Source organism: Aythya fuligula, chromosome 3, assembly GCF_009819795.1.
Source record: "Aythya fuligula isolate bAytFul2 chromosome 3, bAytFul2.pri, whole genome shotgun sequence".
NCBI classification, from domain to species: Eukaryota; Metazoa; Chordata; class Aves; order Anseriformes; family Anatidae; genus Aythya; species Aythya fuligula.
Genome location: NC_045561.1, coordinates 45281768 through 45308566, shown reverse-complemented (window position 1 = coordinate 45308566; position 26799 = coordinate 45281768). Strand labels below are relative to the sequence as shown.

Here is a 26799-nt window from a genome sequence, read left to right as displayed (position 1 = left end):
TCTCATGCTGTCCTTTCTGGCTGAGCTCTCACAGTCCCCTGTGGGACCATTTCCAAGTGTGCATCAACGGAAATGTACTGCAGCCCATGGGCTGGGCTCAGAGCAGGGACCAGAGACAAGAACATGGGTTGCAATCTCCACATGGCACTCTGGCAGCTCAGCAAATGCTGAAGCAATGTGAACTTAAACATTTCTCTTTTGCTAAGTCAACATGTGAATATGTAAAATACAGGAACTTTCAAATTGAATTTATTTCCAGAACCTTGCAACCCACAATATAACACTATATTTCAACATCTTTTCTGATTTGTGGATAAAGAAAAATAAAATAAAAATAACTAATTTTCTTGCAGGTCCCAATGATCTTTTCTTAATATATATCGCCAGATCCCTGATATGAGCTTCATCTGAACATACCTCATCAGCTGGGACTCAAACAATACACCAAGGAGACCAGTAACCAAATGCTGGACATATGTCTGTCCTTTGCTATTTATAAGCAGTTAATTCACCATTATCGTAAAAAAAATGCAGAGAAACAAATGCCTGTATACGTGCCTTGAAAATGTCAAAACCCCCAAAACAATAAAAACGACTCCCATCCCCCATTAAAAAAATAAATAAAAAAGAAAAAAGTTTAATTTAGTCGAAATCTATTTAGTCATTTCCTCAATGGTTTCTTTAATGAAAATTGAATTACTACTTAGACACCTTCCAGAAACTGAAAGATGCTACCCTCCACAGTGACGCATTCATAGTGTGAGAATAAACTCCCTTGATACATACACCTGTCACGGAAAACCTAATAGGCAGACAAAAGGATGAACTACCTCCTAAAATGTTTGTCCTCCTCTAGATTAATGACACAATGTTATTGCCTACAAGCGATAGAGAAGTTAGTAGAATTCAGACCTTGGGATCAACTTTTGCTGTTTGCATAATCTGTAATTAAATGATTCGCAATTCCAGATCACTTTGATCTCTGATTAATATTAGAGGAAAAAGAACTTGTGTCTGCTTTCTTCTCACTCCTTCCCAGCAGTATTTGACAGTTCATTTTCTAGGATGTCAGTTGCTCCAGTTACAATTTAGCCTGTCATCTAAATAGAAACCACTGCTTTAGTCCAAGTCCTCTGCCTGCAGTCTGCAAAAACAGATTTCATTTTTTATTTTCAGAGAAAAGCCAGAAATTCTTTAAGCATGACCTGGAAAGAAGAAACAGAAGTACAAATACCAAGAGCCAGGCTGTGCTTTCTAAGATCCATTGACTGAAATTATCTGAGGTCAACCCAATTGGGGCCTGCTTGTCTTAGGGAGAAAAGGGGTACATATGTAGTAAGCAGGTAAAACTTGGAAGGAGCTGTGCACCTAATCTTCTTGGGAATCACAGCCTTGATCATGAAAGACAGTTCATTCATTTAACACAGTATCTATCCAGTTTGCATCATAGTGTCTACTAAATGCCTTAGAGCAGTAAGAGTGATATTTGCAGAAACCTTCATCTATTTTTCACCCTGCAAAGTGAGGACTTAGGGTTTTGTTACTGGGTGACAATAGCCATGAAAACAAGACTCATACAGAGACTAGCTCATGACACAGTTTAAATTTTGTCATAAATACTCTATATTAGATCGTCCCCAGTTCATTTAGTGCTACCTACACAACACAAACTACATCTGGACTGAAAGGCAGCACCCCAGAGTATGGGAATGGAGCAAAGATATTGTGGGAAAGGACTGGGGGAGGACATTTTTCTGTAGCCACATTCATGCTTTCCAGGCTTGTACCTATTGTTTCTGCTGTACTTGGCATGAGCATCTGCAGCATCATAACAATACTCTTCACACTGTATGTCATTTCCACTGCATTCACTGTCTTCATCCAAACCAGACGCTGCGTCTGGTTGTGTCTGTTTGAAGACAGTGAGAGACGGGAAACAAGTGGGAAATGACTGCCTCAACAGGTAAACATTTCAGTGATAGAGACAATAACCAAGCCTGAACCCAAAACCCAAGGGAACAGTTCTGACAGTAGATGAAGATTTGATTTACACATTTCTGTCTGCAATTCTAATGATTTCATCACCAAGATGTCTAGACATCACACATAACTTGGAAACAAGCAACTAACTCTCATTTCTGTTTTGAAACTTTTTTTTTTTTTAACTGAGATGAAGCAGCTTGTTCCTGGTTACCATGTCACTCCTATTGTAGGAAAAAGCTTGCTTAAAAAAAGACCTCTTTTGTGTCAGGTTTCTAGAAGACAATAACCCATTCTGACCCTTCATGATAAAGGGACTTCTGATAGAGGATCATTTTACTACAGCCTCTGAAAGTTCCTACACTGCTGATTGCAGCAGTGTTATCATACCTGTCAAGGTAGCTTAGCTCTCCATGAGAGCTTGCCTCCTTGCTCACTGAGGCCTTTATATTACCAAAGTATAAAAAAAATCAACATTCATATCCTGCCTTATCAATGTCATTGTTTATTGATTTTATATACATGATGGAAATAAAAAAAATGAGGGCACTGGGGACTCTTTTCCTGTAACAACAGAGAGATCAGCACTAAACACCTGTGCATGACCCATTTTTTCTCTATAACCATGCTCTGCTTCTTTCCACGGATGTGGAATGTGCTAACGGTTGGATCATCATCATAACACAAAATTCTGGCTTCAGCTCAAGGCTGGGGTGGCTCATGCCACTCTGAAATGCATACTTTGCTGCTGCTGTAACTAGATAAACCGCACAGGACCTCCATGAATGATAGTAAAATTAGGATTAAATAAGGAAATGGATTATAAAGATGATAGCTAATGTGTGTAATAATGATCCATCAGTCTCCAAGAGAGTGCAATAATGTTGGATTAAAATGAATCTTTACAGCTACATTTTACAGCAAAGTTACAGGGATAGATAAGTCAACACAGGGTGGTTAAATAAACCTCCATCTCTGCCTCCAAGTCATGTTTAAGCACACCTACTCTCTTGATGGTATATATTTCCCTGACCTCCCCACAAGAACTTTTCAAATGTTGAAGGACTATACAATGGACCTTGCTGAACATGTTTTCAAGATGCAGAGACTTATTTCTCCATGATGAGTTACTGAGTTGCTCCACTAGCAAACAGAAAAGGAGAAACTCTGCCACCATTTCAGTGCTCCCAGATTAATTAAGATTTATGCACCTAACCTGTATTTACTTTAATTGCAAAGCTAAGGACCAGAGGAATGCAGACAATAACAACATCATCTCTGTAGGATTGTCTATATTTAAAACTACCCTTAAAGCTGATGCAACATACCCCGTAATTTTTTTTGTAAATGTAAACTCTTTAAACAGAATCTTATGATTAGTAAAAAGCAGAAGGAAAAAAAAATCTAGACTCCAGAACATATATAATAGGACTAAAAATCAGTAGGACCATAAAGAAAATTCTCAAACTCCACTTTCATTGATCATCTTGTAGCATGCTTATGAGTCATGCCAACTCTTCAACATGCAGTCCAAAGTAGATTCATGAGTTTTTCCAAAATAAGTGAGTCTGTGTGTCTTCTAAAGGCCACTTGGGCACCGCAAAATGTGCTTTCACAGAGATGCTAGCTTTATTGTAAAGCCCTGGGCAGTGTTTTGAGAATGGCCGTGGGACAGATTCATACTGTTTTACCAGAATTTATGGTAAGAATTGCATTAGTAAGAACAGCGACCTGTTACATTGGCATTCATGAGTGAATTCAAATCAAATATTAAAGAGATGTAATGACACCATAACATAGGTAAGACAAAATTAAACTAGAAAATTCTAGTGGATGTGGAAAACAGGAGCTATGATGCATTGGCAGATGCTCAGATAGAGAACAGTTTGCCTCCATGATTGACAAAAAATATTGATTTGAACAAACACGATACTGAAAAAGAGAGGTTTAACCTCACTGCAAGTCTGAATCAAGCACTTAGATAAACTCTACAGCCAGCTTTATGAGCTGTAGCTGATAGCAATAAAATAAATCCTTGTTTACCACTCTATGAATCACGTCTGACATGTCTTATTAGAACCATGTTATATTTGATAAAATGTTTGCTGTTCCTGTTTTGAGTGCCGATGTTAAATTAATGACTCACCTTAATAAAACATCAACCACTTGTAAAAGGAGTTGCTATTTCCTGTTCTGGCTGGCTGACTTGCATACCCAATGATGCAAAATCACTGTTCTGAAAATCCACCTGTGTTGTTTTCTGTTGTACCCACCACAGCAGAAGAGCCAGATCCTGTCCTACAGTTACTTAGAAGGAGCCAACAAAGCTATTTTGCTAGAGGACTTACAACACCAGCCAGTCCCAGTAGTACCATGCTGTGTTTCAGAGATGGGTACACCTTGAAGTCTTGGGGCTTCTTGGAACTACATGGGCAGATATATGCAAGAGTGGACCTGGGGCTATTCTGAATATTTTCAAGAGAGAAAAAGATTCCTGGAAGTCTCTGACACTGGGAATAATAAAACTTGCATTTAGTCTAGCTTGTCAGAGCTAATGAGAAGGACAAGTATTTCAGTATGGAACATAAAACCAGAAGGATGGAGGGACCTAAAGCATCAGACAGCTTCACTTTGGAGTACCTTTTTCAAACTCAGCCCTTTGGCTCTGTGTTCCTTTGCAATTGAAACATGAAATATTACAGGAATTCCTTTATTTACAACTGATCGTTTGCACTTCGATCCAGTGCCCACAATCAATGAATCATGCTTATTAGAGTTGAATGTGGAAACTACTCTGCAGAACACTGCAAAGAGCCTCAGGTAGTACTGTGATTAGCCAGCCCGTCAGACAGAACAGAAACAAACAGTCAGAGAAAACTGACAATTGCAGAAAACAGATTTCTATTTCTTTCACTTTGGGGTATGAGAACAAATGTTTATATGTATGACAGAGACATAGGTACCCGCTTAAAAGGCTCTAGATCCTGGTTCTTCTACGTTAGAGATTAATTAATCTCTTTTATAAACATGCTAGTTGGTCTTCAAAAATTTAGCTAAGAAAAAAATAAAAAATTAAAATGCTGCTCCACTTACATTCCAGTCTATAGTAACAAAGAATGGGTGACGTTTAATTTCTTCCACTCCATCGAATCCAGCACCTGACAAGAGAATGAAAGAATCAAAATAAAGTCATGTTTAGTAAAGTGCTACATGATATCACTTCTCCAGCTTTCCTCCCCATCCCTCTTTTCTTCTGACAAGCCAGAATCACCATCTAAAATTTTCTTCTAGACAAGAAAGCCTGAACAGTACAACTGCCACAACCATACAAACAACCATAAATGCAGACAATGGCACCTCATTAATGGATATTTGAGGACTGAAGGTTTTTTCTTTTTCTTTAAGTGAGGCTGGTGTCAAGGCTGCTCTCTTCAGGCTTCAGATGAGACGTGATTTCAGCTGCAGCAGAGCACAGGCACCAGCAAGACCAGGAGGGGTCCCAAAGCTCCAGCAAGGCTACTGCTGCTTCTTGCCACCAACAGGAGATCCCCTGCCTGCACTGATTAGCAAACCTTCTATAATCACCCATTCTCTGAAGGCAGGAAAAAATGCATTGCTAGTAAGTTCAGACTCAAATTATCAAAAGGCTCCAAATGATTTCAGGCAAGTCAGGTTTTTAGGTTCTCCCTTCTCAAACACCATCTTCAGATTTGCATGAGTACCAAAATTATCACTCTCACTGGTATCTTTCCTTCACTGGTAGTACTGTTAGACTTCTCTATTAAACTTTCTCTATTGGAAATTTAAGGAAACTCCTCTGAGATCTGGTAATGAATCTAATCTTAAAAGATTGTTTGTTTGTTTTTTTCTTCCCTTAGTTGAATTTATATGCTTCAATACCGTCGCAAAAAATAACAGGTGCTCAGTAATAATTAAACAACTGTCAGAGATGACTTAGCATTCCATTTTGGAAGAGTTGATCTGACTTTATTAATAGTAGCTTTCATTTTTTCAGAAGGAGAAATAACATCTGGAAGCAAAGGCTTCACAATGCAATTTTGGAACCAGTTCCTGAAAGGTACCCAGCGCTTCTTTGCAAGGATGCTTAACATCCTGGATTCTCAGAAGGACTCGGGATTAATAAGCATCTTGCAAAAGGCACCTTAGAGGACTCAGCTTTTTAAATGCAATAGTTGTGCTTCCTGAGGATCTGCATTACAAGCAGTTTAGAAAGGTCTTGTCAACTCAAGCTTTTGTAAAATGTGACATCTGCTCTCCTTGTGTACAAGACATTACTGATGTTTGCCAAAATGCACTGATCAGGAACGGCTTCCTACAGTCTGCTTAATGTTCACTGATGAATGGATATGAAAAGCAAACATTTTGTGAACATAACATACCGGATTATGTCAGGCCTGCTGCATAATAACTCAAAAGTAATGCTGGTCTGATTACTTCCCCATCCTGGTAATCTTATAGTATAGACAAATGTAAGAGATGCACACAAGGATAAACAATCCTAGCCTGGCATACAATATTAGGTGTTCTGAGGTGACCCTCCTCCCCAGGCAGGAGTGAGGTCTTTGGGTTATAATGGACATTTCTAGGAAAACACACCATGAAATCAAATCTTAGAGAAAAGAGGACAAAAGAGAGAACATCATTATGTAGCTGTATAAATCTATTGTATATCTGCAGTGTTAGTGTGGAATCTAGTTAATTCCCTCACCTAGAAAAGGGTGTATCTTATAGAGGTAAGAAAAAATCAAAGTGTAACAGTGTAACAACAAAGGGTATGACCTGGAAACAGATGACTGAGGAGGGTATATGACAGAGATCTGAAAAGTCATGATTATTTGGAAAGGGAGGGGGAGGAGAGTTAGGGATTAAGCATTCCACATCTTTTTCTGTATGAGAATTTATGTCAATAAATGATGCTAGTAGGAATCAGGTTCAGAGCAATCTGGAGGTCCTTCTTCAGACAGCAGCCAGTTGTGTGACGTGTGGAATTACTTGAAAAAGAGGACACGGAGGCAAAATACTTATATAGGTTCAGGGGGAGACCAAAAAAGTATGTGGAAAATAAATCTGCTAAAGATTGCTTCATTGACAAACCACAAGAGGTTCAGGAAAACCCTTGCTTGACCTTAAAGCACGTGGAGACTAGGAGAGAATTTGTGTGAAGTATCACATATGCTTACCCTATTCTTGCTCTTCCCAAGATAGTTGTTTATGACTTCTAGGTATTGGACAATAAAATACTAAGACTTAGATAGCAATTAGACTTGTTTTATTCCTTTCTTAGCATAGTTTTTGCATGCACTGTCTGAAGTCTGTACTAGATACCCCTGACAGATTCATTCTAATTTCAGCAATGCCAACAGAAAAAAGAAACCAGCACAGCTACTCCGAAAAGAATCATATTAAATAACTCTTCAGAGAAGAAATATCTGTGAAAAATATCTTGTGTTCAGTGGTGGTCATTGGAAACTTTGTAATGTGCTGTGGATGTTCTTTACTAAATGAGGGTGAAACCTAAGTGCCAAACCAATTTCAGAGGACTAGGACACTCCAAGTTACTGGTAACATTCCTTAGTCTTCTCTGCTCTGCTTCCTACCCTGCTGCTTTACTTCTCTGTCTTGTAGGCTTATGGATAGATCATTGTGTGATGGGAATGACTACCCTTTTTCAGATGATATACTATTTGAAACAAACACTTTTTGCTACCATTTTTGTTCTTTCTTTTCTGCAAAAATGCAGAAATCAGAACCAAGGAAAAATCCCACCCGTAGCTACTTCTATTTGTGGAGTACTAAAGTGTGCAGTAAGGAATGTAGCATGCAGTTGACATGGGTATTTGTTTGAAAAATTAGCGTTTCCCACTTGGGGCCACCTCAGAGCTCTGGCACAGAAAGAACACGTTGTTGGGAATGTCATGGCTTGACTCCATCTTTGGCTAGCTTAATGTACTAAAGAGATTTAGGATGGTAATAGCCTAATTTTGCAAAGAACGAAGGACTTCTAATTCACAACAGCTGATTTTACATCAGAGAGAAGATTCAGTCCTTCCTGCAGTTTTTATTCCCCAATTTTCCCTGCGGAGAGACCTGATTGTGTAGCCCACAGCTCCCTCATGGCCCCTGCGCTCTGGCTGCTGGCTTGTGACTGGGTCTCCTTCAAAAAGAGAGGAAAGATGTGGCCCGAGGGCATGTTCAGGGATAGCTCTGAGTGCCCCTAGGGGCCACCCTGACCCTGTGTAGAAATCAAAGGGAGAAGTTACAGCATTAGGTACTTATGGGGCAGCCTCTCTAGATTTGTTCTTTGTGTTTGGGCCATTCATCTACCCTCTACAAATCTAGAGTGGTATTGAAAAAGAGATGTGCTCTCACAGAGAAAAGAAGCCCAGAAGAGGTCCCATCTGGACTGTCCTACTTCATGGGGGTGGACAGTTCTCAAAATAGAGAACCATCCATAATCTGTAGTTGAGGACTGAGCACTGAAGTGCAGCTCATGGCTCCATGACTGTACACCTGCTGCCCTCTAGTTTTCTACTTGCCTTTTTTTTTTTTTTTTTTTTTTAACTTCACTTTAACTACAATTTTGTAACCAGACCTCTCTGTGAAGAATAATCTGCACAATCAAGCCTACTGCCAGCAAGTGTTCCTACATGCCATGCAGTCCCACAAGGGTCCAAGATGATAAATAGTGCTTTTGGATCTAATTGCCAGCTTAAACACATTATGGAATGCATATAGATTTATATAAAAGTAGCCTCATGTTAATAAGCGAAAACTTCATTATCTAAGATTGTTTTATGACTGTAATAAAAGTGTCTGCATGCAGTAATGAAAGAATGTTTTATTTATAATTGTTTTTGATTGTTGAATCATTACGGACAACATGAGCCCTGAAATACACTAAGGGGAAAAGAGACCTATGAAAATTTATTATTTGAATATGCAAAATGAGTAGAAGGGTTTTAAAGAATTTTAATTTCAGGGAATAAAATTTTAGTGACTCTACATTTTCATGATCTGGGCCACACATTTTAAAATTCATTCTAAGATTTACAAAAATGACACACAATCACTATGATGAAGGAGAAATTTGTTTTTGAGTTTGTTGTCTCATAAAACTGAAAAATAAAGCTTTCTATGCATCAAAGAAGAATGTTTCTTCCCCAGTAACATAGGACTAAGGAAAGAATAATCATTTCTTCAGCTTCTATGATGACCCTATCAGCACATGCTTTTATTGTATACTTTCTCGGCCAAAAATCTTAATTATGAGGACTCTAGAACTTTATGGTGCTTAGCAGTGTAAGGAGTTCCTGAAATGCTGTTTAGATTTGTTTACCTGCCTGAACAGATTGAGGACTTTGGGTATGTGAGAATTAGTCCTTTCTTTAAGTTACTAGAAATGCAATGAACTTAAACCTTTACTGTTCAGAAAAGGGCAGACAATGCCCATAACAAAAGATGCCAAAGAAAGACTTTCATTTCCTTTAAAATTTGTTAAAATTGTTAAAGTATTATCATGGGCACCAGACTTAAAAATAGAATCAGTTAAACAGTATCACTAAGTTCCTTCTCTGCCTCATTTATCTCCCTCCAATCCTAGTATATTTTCGTTTGTACCTAAAGCTTCAAAACAAAGTTTCAAACAAAATTTTATAATTCCTAGTCAATCTTTACTTCTATTTCTTAAAATATCAAAACCGAACAGCAAAAAGTGAAATGGTAGTCAGAATAAAATGATTTTTTAAGCCCAGCATCTTTTGGTTTGCCAAAGTTAGAAATATTTTAGGACTAAATACAAACACTCTCCAGATTTGCAAACTTCTGAAACAATGACTGAAAGCAAGTGTTTGATCCATAATATGGTTCACACTTTATTTTAGCATGCTTCATTAATTTTCCAAAGATTTTTCAAAACAGGATGTCTAAGGCTACTTTTCTTTTATCTTCAGACTGATTCCTTTCCCAGAAAAAAGCTAGAATCTACAAAGCTGAAGTAGTCCTTTTATCTACTGACTTCTGTTCAGCATTTAGGCCAACCATTTAAGTATTTATTCTTTCATTACCAACAAGCTTGTTTTCAACATCTTTCATGCTGATTCTCAATCAGTTGATAAATAGAATGCCTTCAGAAGATTTCCACTGGTATCCTCCAAAAAGTTAAGGTCTATTTTTGTGTTAGTCTTTATATTTTATTTCCTTGAGTGCTTTTGTTATAAATAATCTCTTCCATTCTCCCAGCCTTCATACTATTTCAACAAATGTCAGGTTTAAAACCTTGCCCCTTAGTAATTCCCCATGTTAAAACTGAGAAAATACTGGGGCTAGAATTGTCATGGCTCATTTCTAAAGCTAAGCAACTTCATTGATTTAAGTGAGCAGCTCATTTTTTAAAGGACCAGTATACAGAAATTCCCAGTGATTTCACTGGAGCACATTTTGGATACACAGCAAACTGCAGGAAGCCACAAAATGAGCAGTGCAGAACAAAACAAGAGAGAGAAAGAGAATATAGCAGAAAGAAACAGAAGAGGTGAGTGAGGAAAAGTTTATATTTGCTGCAGTGTCTTACTTTCCTGAACGTGGATTAAACCTAGAAATGTCTTGACTCTATTTTTCTTTAACATCAACCCAACTGCTTGATGGCAACTGAAACCTGCTGAGAAATGTGTTTTTGCACTGTCACCTCTATGACATATCAGACTACAAGAAGTGCCATCAGGTTAGGAATTAAAACCCATGGGAGCACAGTGCCTCCACAGGCTATGCAGGTGTCCGCCCGCAGGGAGGAGAGGGATCACAGCAGTGTGCCAAGTGCCTGGTTCCCTATTCCTGCCATCTTCAGAAGATGGCTTTGCAGGAGGCTGGGTGGTCTCTGTTCCCTGTGTGGAGCAAGGGCTCCTGTCTCCTGCTCTCTCCTGGGGGCAGCCTATGCCATACCATCCTCCTCCATGGGAGTCGGGCTCCCTCAGAAAACAGCTGAGCCCCCATGTCAGGTCACTGCATGAGGCAGGGGCTTCAGCTGAGTTGCTGGATTCATGCAGAAAACATCCATTCACCTAAAATGTGACAGTCCAAGATGGCTCATTGTAAAGCAGAGGGCTGGAACAGCCCACACGCTGCCTCACCTGAAGCAAGGGAAAGAGATACTGGAGTAAGAATGTCAAGCAAGAGCTCAAGGGCACAGAGCACAGCATTCATCTTCCCCACGTACTCATGCACACCCACGTGTACCTATTAGGAAACGCAAGATCCATTGCTCAGGCAGATGGCGGTAGAAGTGGGCTGTCAGGCAGTTTGCTCTCTGCCGTCTGTCAGACCACTAATGCTGTGACAGTAGCACAGAGGATTAAAGGTACTACATGGCAGAGCTTCAGCAGCACCACCTCCAGCATCTGAGAAGTGAGTGTGGGTACCACAAGGAAAAGGAGAAACCTCTCTTGAACCTCTTGCTCTTTCCACACCTCAGAACAAGTGATTTCCTAATTCAGCTTTTCGCTTCTAACCTTATGTCTCCAATCTGAAATAATCTTGCAAGTGTAAACAGTTGCAAGCAATACCAGCAAATTGCTTTTCACAAGTCTCAATATTTAACCGGTCTATGCCATTCCTTAAAAGACAAGTAATTTATTAGCTGCCAAAACTCCCATGGATGACAATGAGAGCCAACTACACATTTAAATAGGACCAGCCAGCTCCCTTCTTGTGATACAGTTTAGAGAATTGAAGGATTCAGTTTCTGGTCACAAGGTCGGTCGGTCTTTTACAGAGCTTTTGAGTTTCCAGAGCAAAGCATTTCCATCTAAAAGTACTGACACAGAAAAACATGTCTAGAAATTTCTTAAGACATTGATAGCAGAAATCTATTTTCATTGATAGCTACACAGGTTGGCTGTGTGGCAGATGCATAAAGAAACTCTTGTCCCTTCAAAAATAATTCATTATTCCAATGAAAAATAATTCTTATTCTGCACTAAGAAGTTCACACAAGGAAATCAATTCATTCCAACACTATCAGGCAAAGATGCCTCTACTCCTGTGACAAATATAACTCTGACTCTTCAGAGGTCCTTCATATTTCCATTTTTTCAGGTATCTTACTGCTAGCTTTGTAAAATCTCATGCTGGGCCTGGATCACAACTGTTGTGTCACCTCAGTCAAGGGCTTCTTCTGTCAGAGCTGGCAGACATGAAGGGAGGAAGGGAACCCACTTTGTGGCACAGGCTCAGGGATAGCACGCTTTGGATGTGGCAAGAGATGAACGGAGCATTTAAAATTATTAGGGAAATTTAAAAATAGAAAGACTTGAATGAGTGGAGGATACCAGTAATCAAAAGATATTGGTAAGTGGTATATTAGAGTGTAAAAACAAACAAACAGAAAACCTACAAGAGAGGTACAAAGAACCAGGAGAAATATAAAATGTGTACTTTGGAGTTATTCCCCACTGCCCTCTGGTTTGCCCTCTTCCTTTAGAAACAAGATTTTCCCTTGCTCATTCAAAACACAGCAGAATCTGAGACTATTATGGTGAAAAAAAATAATATATATATATATATATATATATATATATATATATGCATAAATACATATATGTATTTTCACAGAACGGGATATAACTTCTAAATGAAAAAGAATACAGAGCTATTATCATGGTATCATTCACTTGATATGACCATTCTTATTTTTCCATGTAATAAATGAAGACTAAATTTCCAATGAAAATTATGTGCCAGGCATGGTCCATGACCTGAACAAATGTGATGAATTTCTTAATTAAACTCCCAAAGGTAGAGACAGCATAAGATACATGATTCAATAAATTCCTTTAGTTTATCACTACTTAAATGGAATTAGTAGTAACCAAGGGTGAAAATACATCAGTAAGAAAGGAGATAATATGTTCAGGGTAACAAAGAAAGCCTACTGTTAAAATGTTCCCAGCAACCAGAATGAAACAGCATTGAAATGCATTTTAGAATGGGAGAGCTCATGAAAAATTTTACTCTCTTTCTCCCTACCTCAGATCTGCAGCTAACCTACACAGAATAAAAAAGATCCCTGTCATCCCAGTTCCCTATATTATCATATGCTGGAGTTGCCTTACACAGTTCATAAATGATGGTGGTTCACTCTCCCTCAACACTGAAAAAATAAAATCCAAGCTAATAACATGCTTGGGATTCCAGTGTTTTGCCTGCACTCTTTGCAAATTTCTCTAGTAATGCTGAACGTTCCCTGCACTTGGGGAAAATATGCAAAATGCACTCTAAATGAAGAGGATAACTCTCAGGGAAATGATCTCTGAAGGAAATGATCACTACTTGACAAGACGAAGCACACATAACGAATGCACTGATCAAATGCACACCCATACCTAATCTGTTGGATGGGTTCCTTTTGAAGAGGGCTCGCAGCAGGCTCTGGGCTTCTATGCTCAAGAACTGTGGCATTCCCAGCTTGGCTCTGAAAGAACACGACACTTGAAAAGAAAATAGATTTTTCAAAAATTTTCTCCATCATATTGTGGTTTACAGAGTGGAATTGCAGTAGTAAGGAGGGGGCAGGCACATGAATTTGCTGACCAAAGGCATGATTACCTAAACACATTGCAATGAAAACTGAGGGCTTGATCCTTTCTGCTGAATGATTTATCACTGGCATCACTGAAGTAAATCTAAGTAAATCTAATGAATCTCATAATATCATTTGCAGCCTAAATAGATCATTTTCCTACTTTTTTTTTTTTTTTTTTTTTTTTTTTTTTTAGGAATAGATTTGGGAATCAAGAGAAATTTAAAGATGCAAAGAAACTATTGTGTAAATAATGATAATAAATTACATTGACTAGAATGGATACAACTTTTCCCTTGGTGTTTCAATGCTGCAGAGAAGAAACATAAATGTAAGGTGTAAATGAAAAAATGTAACAATAAGAAAGGTAAGCTTCAAACTCCGAAATAATTAGGTCTGTGCTTAACATTAAGTGAGTGGGAAAATTTCAAAGGAAAATATGTGAAACCTTGAAACAACAAAACATAAGCTATCCTGCAGAAATCTATTTCCACATCTGTATGTATAAAGACATTCTGTATTATGGAAAGTAAAATATGTTTCTTTTGTAAAGCCTGCTCAGTAATTCACTTCATTCTATATATTCTGAAGGCAATTTCAGAGCCACATGCAGGCATTAGCTGTGCGCACCTTACCAAATCTATGACTTACAAAGCTTTGAAAAACTCAATATGCACATTATTATTTGCCATCCTTCATATACATAGGACCTATAGGCTGCCCCAAGGGCACAGCTAACTCATAGTTAACCAAACGAAATAGGTTTCAGTACTCACTTGAGAATAAGAGCCATTGTCTCTTTTCTGTCTTTTCCCTGGAATGGTAACGATCCTGTCAGCATCTCAAACTGTGGAATAACAATAAAATGTCAAATCAAGTAAGTGTTGAGACAGTCTGCATAGTTTATCTACACCATGACCATCTTCTATTCATTTCAAACATAACCGAAAACTTGAGGAAAAGAAATGGCTCAACAAGCTGTAGTTTGGAAAAAAATGATGCAGCAAATGTGGATTTTGCAGAACATCAGGGACTAATATGACCGTTTAGCTGAAGAGCCTTGTTACAAACTGATACTCTGGGTCAAGTTTTGGTATGTTTAGGGACAAGTATCATACTTGCTTCTTCTTCCAGCACCTGTCCTATGGCCAATATTGGAGATGAGATATTTGGCTGGATGGACCTTTAGTCTGAACAGGTATGGTTGTTCTTAGGTGTCTGGCATAGATTGTGGTGCAAGGAAAATGGGTCTACCACACCATTCCACATCTTTTCTTCATCCATCACGTCCCTTCCAATTTGGGATATTCTACGATTCTATGCTTCTCTTTACTTGAGTCCAACTACATTTGCACTACTTAGAAATGTCATTGCTATACTTTGCATGTTCAAACCCGACATCCTCAAGGCATTATTACGTGCTTTTTTCTCTTCCATTTTGGTTTCCCTGGCTGTACTCAATGATGAATTTTGCAAGTGTCACATTTAAGTGAACCCAAGTCTCAAAGCAAAACTCAGCAATCATCATCAATTATTTGCCTAACTCACTTGTGAAAACATCAATCAGTTATAGCTCCTTTGAAACAGAGCAATGCTTTCAGCAAATTTGACAGGAATTTCACATTTGTAATAAAAGCAGCCAAATAAGTCTAGCATGGATTCAACACCAGGTCTTTCATGCAGCTCTAGACTCAGGGTTTCATAGGGGTATCAGTGGTAGCTGATTCCTCTGACTAAAGGATGATGAAGGTTATGCATCAGCAAATAAAAAAAAAAAAACAAGAACGTAATTTAGCCCGGGTATAAAGGAGGACAATGTCCACTGAAGGTAAGGAGGACAATTATTTGCTTACGTCTCTGATTCAGGCTTTGGATATCTTCTACAGCAATAATACCTACTGATTACTATTAATTGCTATAAATTAAATATCAATTAAAGTAGGACAGATTGCAACCATTATGTGTTTTTTGTACCTTACCACACAAGTAATTTCACTCCTCTCAGGAAGCCAATTTGTTGCAAAAGGAACCTTTTTATTAGTAAAAACTGTCAAACTGCTTCATCGCCTGACTACTCCCTTTTTGTAGATTAGATAGGGTCATGTCATAAGAAAACTATGTGAAAACATAAGAAAATTATAACCATGAAACTGCTAGGCTAGACTTGTGAAGAGGGCAAATGAGAGGCTTAGAAGCCTAGTAATTAACTGACTATAATTAATCAAAGGATTTATCTGCATTATGAACAAAGTACCTCAAAGGGATAAAACACAAGGCAGAAGTAAGGAAAAATACTTTAAAAATATGCATATGACTGACAAATATAGACAAGATTTGGAAACATGAAGCTGTTAGCTCCTGCTTGGTCTAGGAAAGTCAATACAGCAGCTGTCTTGCAGGACTGGTGGAAAGCAGCTTGTCTGCTAGAAAGAAACGTGATGGGTTAGAATTAGTAAAACTGCCTAAATGACATAGGAGCTCAAGCCCCATTTTCAAAATAATTCTGACCTATAGGAGATTTATTCCTGACCAAAATGGTCATATATCCTAGGGATGATGGGCAGAGAATGTTGCTTCCCAGGGCAGTAACAAAAGTGGCACATATTTTACGAAACCCTCATCACAAATTCTCGAGTTTCCTTTGCATTCTGGATAAGTACCAAATGCTCACTTACACTTGCTCATGTTACTTTGTTGTAATAAATTTAATTTAACAGCACTAACAATGCCTGCTACAGCTCATTTATTTTGGCAGAAATGGGCTTGACGCTGCCGATGCAAAATAATAACAGATCTAAACCACTGCTTGGTCGGTGACTATGCGGGAAGACAACTGCAGCTCCCACCCACTAGGATATCACAGGAAGATCTACAAATGCAGTGTATGTGCAGGGCAAAGCAACCTGAGGGCAAGAAACTTGGATACAATGTCCAAGGAAGAAGAAAAGGAAAAGGAAAAAGAAATCGAAGTTGCAGGAGGGAGTGGGGGAAGTGACTGTCCTGGAGGCTGCAGGGAATATTTACTGCACTGCTTTAATGGCTAGCACTTTGTTACAACATGTCTCCAGTTACACAGGTCTAACACTGAGATTAATTCAGACTCAGAAGAAATGCACTTAACATCAACATTTAAAGTAAAATGCAGCTACTGTGAGTTAAATTTACTTGAGCTTTTGACTTCAGTGAACTCAAATGAGCAGCAGCTGGAAGAAAGCACTGGTTCCTCTAAACGCTGTCCTGATTCTAAAATTTGTTGAAGAAGATTAAAAATGAAATAACAAAACTGAAAAAAAAAAAAAACAAAACAAAACAAAACACAATTTGAGATAGTTAGTCTTATCAGTTAAGGTTGCTGCACAGCAGCCTAATTTCCTGTTCATTAAAAAAAAAAAAAAAAATCCAGAGCTTGCTAAACCTAAACATGCAAGCAGAAGTGAGCATTTGCTGCAAACAGCCTTTCACATAACTACAGTATGGGTCACAGAAGGCTGACTAGGAGCTGAGCCTAGGTGTGAAGAAACTTTGCAGTGTTCTTGGCAATTAATGCAAATTTTTCTTTTTTTTTTTCTTTTTTTTTTTTTTTTTTTTTTTTTTTTCCCTGGGAAATGCAGTTTTCACTCTCCCTGTTTCCTCATCTGTATAAACCTAGTTGGTTTGTTCCTTGCCTTCCTTGAGAACAGCTCACTTCTTGAGTATTCTGGGGCGCCACCTTCTCTTAGCCAACACCTCAGAAGACTTTGCCTCCCTCCAACCTTGGCTTCCTTTCTGTACCAATCAGAGAGAAAGGCAATTATTCCCTGCTACAAATCAGTTGCCTACTAATACAACCACAAAATGAGCTTGATGGGAAAGGATATGAGAAGTGATGCTGTTAGGTCATTTAGGAAGAGAATGAACAAGAAAAAATCCACAGCCTGGGGTGATTGCCAGATGAATAATCATAGCAGATGGAAGGACAGCAGACAGCACAAACCATTTCAGCCTGAGTCTGCCCAAATATTGTGGGCAATAAAAGATAAAATGTAAAAGTTACAGAAAAAAACTTGTCAATACTCTGTTCTGGAGAGTAGAGAGACACTCTTGTCAGAAAAGCTGGATTACCCTCTCAGCACTTCCAGTCATTTTCCAGGAAGCTGGGAGCAGGTCAGCCACTCAGTTTTACCATTTGTAAAATGTGTTATTTACCATTATTAGCCACCTGTGAAGCATAATGAATTTGTGTTTCCAAAGGGTTTGTATACCTTCACATAGCAGCTAGCATAGACATTCAAAATACTATTCATTAAGACCATCCTTTGCAATGAAAACAAAACAAGAATGTTATGATAGGATTTTGTACAAGAAGATAGTGTTGCTTTTTTTATCTTGTATTTTTCCAATGTCACTGCATGGTTAGGTTAAAGTGAAAATTACTACAGAGCAGAATACTTGGGCTAGCAAGGGAATCTTTTCTTATGCAGATTTCACTTCATTGCTGAAAAATATAAATATATTTATTTTTATTTGGGATGGTCTATGGAGTCATCACACCCTTTCTTTCTCTAATTATAGTCTCCTCTCTGCTGACATGACTCTCGGTAGTGGGCAGTACTTTTTCCTGAAGTGAAAAGAGGTACAACTTCCACAATGGCTGTGGCTTCGTAAATCAGTACGATGAATTATAAACCCGCTGCTATGAGCCACCATGTTATGTTGCAGACAAGTTTATATGGACTTCAGAAATGACATAGTGGGCATCAAGGCTCTTGTGGAGCTGCTTAAAATATATCAGTCATATACACAAACAAGTTAAATCAATTGCTTTGTCCATGCAGATCTATTGATGAGAAGAATATTCTTTTGTAAAATAGTGTTAAAACAGAGCAACGCTCTATCTAAAACCTTCAATACAATAAGTAAGATGCAGGAAGGCAAAAAAAAAAAAAAAAAAGTAAAAAAAAAAAAATAAATGTCTGAATATGATAAACCAGAACTTCTCCGTCATTTACTAAATGAGAGGCAGGTATGTTGTAGTTTAATGTGGCTGGCAGCTAAGCATCAACAGCTGTTTGCTCACCCTGCCCCATGCGATGGGGGAGAGAATGCTTGAGAAAGGTGAATTTCAAGATTCATGTAACTATATGCATTGAGACCTACTATGCTACCATAAGATAACTCAAACAGTCTGAGCAGCAAGCAAACAGCAAGTAATATTTTTGGGTTTGTGGTGACTGTCAAAGACATAGCTGGTGGTAAATGAAGTTTCACTTTCACTGTCTTTAATAAGACTAGAACCTAATCTTTGTCAGATAAATTTGTCCTGATATTAATAATCACATCTCACATTTGATGTTGCCTTCAAGGATCACTGTTTGACTGTAGACTGAGCCTGGTCAATGCATACCCCTGACTCCTCTTCATGTAGTATTAAATCTTGGTTCACAGAAAAGAACAGATGAGAGAACCAATGTTTGGTGGCTCTTCTGATGGCTAGCTTACAAGCTATTTTATCACTATTTCCTTACTGTGTTCCTTCTACTGACCAAAATTTAAACACAAAAATTACACTGTCTAATTTCTTTCCTTGCAATCTACACATATGCCAACTGGTATATTTTCTAAGTATATTTCATTCTATACTGCAAATAACTTCAAGAAATGCTAATAAATCATTTGGATTCCATTTAACTCTCTGCTCTTTTTCAGACTGGCATAAAAACAGCTTCCCTAAAAGAAGATTCAGGCGACAGACTGAGGAAAACAAGAGCACAAGACAGTATCAGAAATCTTCATGCACGTTTAGTGTTTGGAAATCCCCTTTTTTCCTGCCCTAATCAGTTAATTGTTAAAAAGGAAAAAAGCTTGAACTGATTAAAACTGTTTTTTTTTTTTTTTTTTTTCTTTAAGATGTTTGGTAGCACTCAAAAGCTTAAAGCATCAGCTTACAGTTAAAATGATTTTTACTGTCTGTAAAACATCTCCTTTTACATGGATTCTTATCTTTCCTAATTCTAACATACTGAATACCTGGCAGAGGGTATGGAGAAGAGAGAGATGGAGGGGAAAAAAAAAAAAAAGAAAAAAGAAAAAAAGCCTAGCCAAAAAACGAAACAAAACAAAACAAAACAAAAACAAAAACAAAAAAACAATGTGGGAAGGAACCATTAACAGGTGAAAGAAAAACAATCTATGCACCAAATACATCAATGTTTCTTTTTAACTGGAAACAGACAGTGAGAAGGCACAGCTATCCTCCAAAAATAAACATATAATAAAAAATTTAAAGGGTTGGTGTGTATTTATTTTATGAGACATAACTTATTGATTTTCCTGAACAAACATACATGATTCATAAGTGCTCGGCACCCACAAATGGATTTATGTCTGTAGGAGATAAGGATGTTCTTTTAAATTCAGGTAATAAATTGCAATGTTTATCTAGATTAGCTGCTGTCGACCAGCTAGATCAGTGATGTAGACCCCCTCAAACATGTTCCTGGTTTGCAAATTGCTTCCTATTCTTGCTTCCTTTGGTGATGCTATTTATTTACTTAGGGCAAACAGAACTGAAACAAACTCTTTGCATTGTGGTGGGTAACATAATATACAGCTACCAGAAGTAATTCCTGTGCCACAGGAAATTTAGCTGCATTGTGGCTGCCTGTTAGTGGCTGTGCCCTGAGTGAGGGGACAGGCCTGCAGCCTGCATGCTTCAGGATGGCAACCTCATCTTTGTTACCTGAACATATCACAGCGGGAATAGTAAATGAGGCTCAAGGTACAGTGCTATGCTTGATGAAATAACACTGGGAGTAACCACATCAAAAAACCTACATGTACAGTGCTTTAACCTACAGGTTTTAAATGTATAGCAATGTCACAAAACTACTTCCCCCGACCTTCCCTTCATCCTGCTCAGCAGTAATGACACCATAGACTGAAGAGGCGGGATGGGTACAGGAGGAAGCAGGTTAGAGCTCAAAGACCTAATTTTGGAAAGGCAGGCATGAGGGGGATTTAATGTTTCTCTGAGAGCCTTTTCTGGCATTGCATCCCAGCATCAAACACTGCAGCTCTCACAAGCGTGTTATCAACCCCTTGTCATCAGCCAAGCAGCTTCACTGTAGTTAGTGAAGAGATCATAGAGATCTTTTTGGAAAGTGTTTTCTAGGGACTCATCTCTTATGCAGGAGCTTCCTTCTACTTTTCAGGCTAACTGTATTTTGTGACAGGTTTATTCCTAAAGGCTCTTGGGGCAACATAATTTTTTAGCACAGATAGCTCCTTTCTCACTGTGGTATTTTTCCTTGTGATGTATTCATATATGGTAGCTCTTGGACTAATAAGCATCTTCAATCAATGACTCACCCCCACAACTCTGAGGTATCTGATCACTTCTCCAGCCACCCCCCCCAACAAACAAATACCACTTTTCCATTACCATGAGCACACCAAAAGACCACCAGTCAGCACTCTGCGTGTGTCCTCGGCGGTTGACCACCTCTGGTGCCATATACTCTATTGTCCCACAGAATGAATATGCTCTCTTGTCATGGTCGATGGCTTCTTTACTTAGACCAAAATCTATATAAATTGAAAAAAAAAATGTCAGGTCTATAAAAGGGATTATTAACACTTGTGCTCACTAAGGCTGTCCAGACCAAACATATTTGGAGAAAAACACACCAAACAACTGATGAAGCACCTTCTGGCTGCTCACATATTTTGTGTGTGGAAAGATCAAAGGCAGGTGTGCACTTATGCCCTGCCTATGTGGAGTGCCTTGCCAGCATCTGTTAAAATGTCTTGAAGGCAAGTATACTCCTTTCTCTGAGGTTCTGGCTCAAAGCAGAATAGAATGTTTAAATGAGCAGAAACACAGTTCAGGTTTGGCAAAGAATGCTGGTAAGCATTCTTGCTCAGATTACTCTGATGAATAATAATTGCAGAAGGAAAACAGTTATAAGGATGGACAGACAGCATCTCCAGAGTAGCAAAGGAATGGTTTTCTAAGGTGTCCTCTACTCAGTTATAAATTCAGAGAACTTAATCTGGAGTAAGCAGTCATACTGGGAACAACCTTCTGTCCATGGTGGTAGGCAGTTGAGATTAAAAGATTCAATTCAGTCTGGAGAATGATTTTGCCAAGAAAATACTGTATTCTCCATGTGATGTGCAGCACACGAGTGCTTGATGAATTGCCAGAGGAAAGAATGCTAATACTGAATCTCTTCTACCTTCTGAGTTTTTCATAAGCAAAATTTTTCCAGGCACAGACCAAGTTGCATGGAACGTAGTACAAAAAAATAAAAATAAAAAATCAGTTCACAGGCATTGAGTTTTCTGTTCCTCACATACCTGTTATCTTAATGTGTCCCTCTTCATCAAGAAGAATGCTGTAAAGCAAGAAGCAAAGATAAGTTCATTAGGTGGTCACAGATCACAGTTAACAAACATGAATAAAGCATGTTTAAGGCGAGTAAGGAGATATACATGATTCAAATACATTTGCAAACAAACCCTCAGTGCATTATTTTCCTCCAGAAAGAAAAATGATTCCCCAAAGGCATGACTGATCTCATACCTGAAGCAAGCAGAGCCTGTGGCAGTTGCACAGGGTGCCTCCTCTTTTCTCCAGAGCATGCTTGGGATGGGGATGTGAACTGAGCTCAGAAAGAACAGGGTGTTCAAAGTAAACAGCTGCAGAGAATTTGCTTCCAGCAGGAGAAGGAGCTATAGGTTCTCCCCTGTTCTTATAATAATAAAGGCAAGGGCACAAATAATAAAGGCTTGGACTCTCTGGACCTGAAATTAATTCCAAAGGTAGATATGTTCATGCTGAAGTAATAAAAGTGATCACAGAGCATAATGACTAGTCACAGCCTAGCTGCATGGAATTCAGCCCTTGCTAATTTATTCTGTCCGGAAGCATAAATGAAAATTCAGCCTGGCAGCCAAATCCAAGTGTTCTCACGTTTACCACCTGCCAACTTTTCTTATTCTCACAAAGGCACTTCAACATTTCTGTGAGAAAAATGACTGACTGTAGTTTGCAAAAAGCATTGCTAGTTTTTTTTACAGAAATAAGAAGGCACACTGAAACTGAAAAATAATGATCTTTGGTAATTTTTCTGTCTATTAGTACTGACATAGTAATGAAGGTGGTGTTTCTTCAGTCCTAGTCAGATTTAGTGTATTTGTCTTTTCAAACTGGTCTAGCGAGGTATCAGCTATTTTTGTATTTTCATTCTCTTAGAAAGTCACTTTAATCCATTTATTCAGGACTAAAATAAGACAGAAGAAAAACTAACACATTAGGAAAGGTTGTGTGTAACTTCTGTGAAAGGTTGTCTCTGTGCTGAAACATAATTGAAAAGAGATGATCTGCCATTCGTGTGTGCATTTGGAACAGATTGTTATTCTGTAATTCATCAAATAAAGGCCAGCAGCTGAGCCACTACTATATGTTCAATAATTAAAGCTTTTTCTTCTCAAAAAAAACCTCTTCACTTCTATTTTCTCTCCAGCTTTCCTGATCAGGCATAATTTTTAAGTACCAACCTATAACAGGTTTGCTTAAATGTATTTTTGTGGCTATAATCCATAAACAAGAGGCTTGTGCTTCAGAAAAGGACAGAATGAAACACCTGCCAGCTTGGAAGTGAGCATGAACGTCTGAACCCCACAGACCCAGCTCTGCAAGAAGGGCCAGGGCAGCACAGCTCACAGGAATCACCCCAGACTTTGTCCCATGCCCAGGGAGCCCCTGTGAGTAACAGCACAATTCAAGAGGAGTGGGATTTTCCCCAGAAATGTTAATTTTATATTCCACTGACTTCCTACAGAAAATTCACGTAGCTTTTCTATGTAGGCAATATATGGTTTTCATACCTTTCGCCTCCATTAGATATGAAGGCAGCAGTCATGCAGCTCTCAGACTGATAACACTCTCTTGGGTTAAGTGACCCAGAAGTACATGTATACTTTCTCACATTAAATGTTTGCATGAGCAACAAAATATATGGATCCTGGTTTCCTACATGTGTGTAGCCTATGTCCCCAAAAACTTAGTCTATAATTCCCTCCTGTTCCCTAAATACACCCTTATACAGAGCCCTCAGCTGCCTTCAGCTTCATGCTGCCCCTGGCAGTATGTTTTGGACAGCTGGGGGTTTCCACATTTGCCATCTGCCAGTGCATAGAAAGTTATAGTTATGAGCTAAAAAATTATATTTGATGTTAAAAGAAAATAGCATAATGCAGTGGAACAGCTTTGAGTGACATTTAGAAGCAAAGAACAACGTATCTGCTGCTAAATACCCAGCTTACAGCAACTGACAGATATTTTTTCTTTGGCTGTAGAAGCAAAGTTCCTCTCTAATCATCCTTTCTGTCTTCTCTTTTTATCTTTATCACTTTACTGTTCCTTTTTATCCCCCACTGTCAGTAGTAGAAACTCTATTGTGACAATCAAATTGTATTACCTAGGGTTTGTAGGATCAGGTAATCTGAAATAAGCTACTACTACTACTTTGGGGAAGGGAAAAAAGAACTGGAAGTTGTTAATCTGATTCAGGTTTGAGATATATTTTTTTTCCTAAACCAATGCTTTGAAATAGTAAAAACCAAAAAAAGTTGACTACTTAAATGTTAAACTAGGCTGTAATTCCAGTGAGTGATATCTTTCACTATTAGATTTTTCCATGTTATCTGTTTAGTTTTAACTTCGATTGTGTTTACAGGATACTACCATTGTCAACCTGTTCTTTATTTCAAAACAACAACAACATTTTAGCCTGAGGATGATCCCACAAAAATAAATAAACAAAACTGCTTTCACTGACTTCAATTTAAAAGTATGTCTTGGGATAATAAAAGCTGAAATCTGCATGTCAGAGGCCGAGAAGTTAGCCTGCTAGCAGGGGAAAGGCGTTCCCCTGGCTAGCACCAGGAGAAAGAGAAGTTTGTGTTAGAGCTAGGACTGCAACCTCATTTTATTATTTTTTTTTTTTCCTGCAGCTTTAACACAGAGATAAAAGACTTTGAATATTAGCTGTTCATATTATTTTATGTTGTATCTTAAATCAAGGCCATAGTAATTCTCTCTTATTTCTCTCTTTTATCTGTAGTTTTGAGTCAAGTCTTTTAGGCTTTATTTTAAAGCTCCAATATACCCAAATCAATGTGAAGTTCTGCCAAACCTATTGAAGCTGTAACTCTGTTTTTTGTTGTTGCTGTTTGTTTTGTGATGATATAAGTTTCTTTCAAAGTCAGCTCAGTTTTGCAGAGAATTTAACCCACACTTCGTGTTTTTCAGAAACCATAGCCAAAAACTCAGGTTGGAAACAAAATCTGAAACGTCACAGAGAGCATTTAATTTGGCTGCAGGCTTTGTTATGAAGTACCGGACAGAGTGAAATATCTCCCAAATATCCAATATATCAAAATATCTCCCTGAAATGAATATTCTCCCAGGCAGTCCACCTTTTTTTAACATTCCAGTGTTTGCATGTTGCCATACTATCTCAGGTACGCTGAACAGTCTTATGCTGAACTCATCTCTGCTGTAGTTCATTGGCACCATGAAGTCCCCAAATGGGACGGTTTGGCTTTTGTGGAAGCTGATAGCAATCCTCCACCAAAAGCCTTTGACCCTTACTGATCCTAAGGTCTTCCCTATAAAGAGCTACACTCATGAATAAATTGCCATGGCTTACGGTATGCTGTATTAAATGCCTTTTTGTTTGTTTGTTTCTTTCTTTTTTTGTTTTGTTTGTTTGTTTAAATATATGTTCAACAGCTCAGGAGCTGTTACATGAGCAGTTGAGCTCTCCCTTTTACGGACAGCTGAGGGCATCACAACGTAAGCCTCTCCTTGCTAACTGAAGCCCTTACAATAGAAGCCTATCAAGATGCAGCTGGGTACCTGGAGTTAGAACAGGCAAAATAAATAAAATTCTACATTCTCAGAAGGTAGAGTTACTTCTAAGTCATCCATACTCTTAAACCACAGCATAAGCAATAACATGTTTCATATACTAATTTACAAGTCCCCATTTTTCTAGCTCAACATAGCCATACTGAATAGCTTGATACTGTAGTTCTTAAACAGAAGCATGTCTCATGGTCTAAGTGAGGTTTTAATGTGACTGAACAGCACCTTGTTCCACACAGCATCCCACTGAAACCACCAAGACAACCCAAAGAGAAGAAACTAGCTTCGGTGTTTTTAGAGAAGCAGCATCTACTTGTTCCATACAAGACTTTAACCAGCAAACTCAATTGCTTGCCTTTTTGAAATAAGTACAGCTAACTTTATAACAACTCCCTGAGTATGTATATATTCTGGATGCAGTTAAAATTAAATCATAGCTTTGAATTGTTAATATGATTTTTTTTTTTGCTCAGGGAATCTTAAAAAAAATGGTGAACCTGAAATTTTAATGTACTGAGGTTCTCTCAAGTGGTCTGGACAGTGCTATTTTCTAACCACTCTTCTTTGCCATAAACAATTCCAATGAGCTTCATTTTAAGATACTTGCAGAGCTGACTGAAGCAATCTCAAACCTATTAGCAGTTACTGTTGGGAGCTTCTGGAGGACAGCAAAAGCACTAAGCAATGAAGGAAGGACAAATGCAGTGCCTATCTTTTAGCAAAAGGGGAAAAAAAGAATTGGGAAATTACAAACTAATTTATCTCCATTTTGACTGACAGAGTAAACCTTTTGTGCTCTTTCAGCCTGGTAATGCTTCTCCCCAAGATGTTGTGTAGTTCATGTTGTGTACTTCAGAGGAGATATGGATCAAGAGAAATCAAAGGGGAGAAATGAGAATGACTGAATGCCTAGAAAGAATGACTTAAAAAAAAAAAAAAAGAGTTAAAAAGAGTTTGGTAAATTTGTTGTTTAGTATACAGAAGTCAGGATTAAGGACAAGGCCATTCTTGCAATTCCCTATGACTGCTGCCAAGTGCAAACATGCCGCATGGGGAGTCTAGGAGTAGAGGCCAAGGACCAATGGTCTGCAACTACAGCACAGAAATTTCAAGTTAGATTTTAAGAGCATCTTTCTAGAGGTCTGCTATGGATGCTCTGGAGTCTTCACCAGCTATTTTAAGAACAGGTTAGCCACACACTAGCAGTGACCTTAGTATATTTGACCCTCCACAAGGACAAGTGGAGGATGAAATTATCCTGAGAGACTCCTTTTTTTTTTTTTTTTTTTTTTTCTGTTATTGTCTCATTTAG

At 38.3% G+C, this 26799-nt stretch overlaps 1 protein-coding gene across 2 annotated transcripts in view; it reads right to left on the bottom strand.

Moving 5' to 3' along the window:
- Positions 1–26799, bottom strand: part of RPS6KA2 (ribosomal protein S6 kinase A2) — a 294655-nt gene that overhangs the window by 40725 nt on the left and 227131 nt on the right. For both annotated transcript variants that reach the window (XM_032183722.1, XM_032183723.1), the window contains 5 exons: positions 21911–21948; positions 20994–21136; positions 14350–14420; positions 13377–13465; positions 5074–5138 (listed from right to left, as the gene is read on the bottom strand). In XM_032183722.1, coding sequence (XP_032039613.1) covers positions 5074–5138; positions 13377–13465; positions 14350–14420; positions 20994–21136; positions 21911–21948 — 406 coding nt within the window. The remainder of the gene's footprint in view (positions 1–5073; positions 5139–13376; positions 13466–14349; positions 14421–20993; positions 21137–21910; positions 21949–26799) is intronic.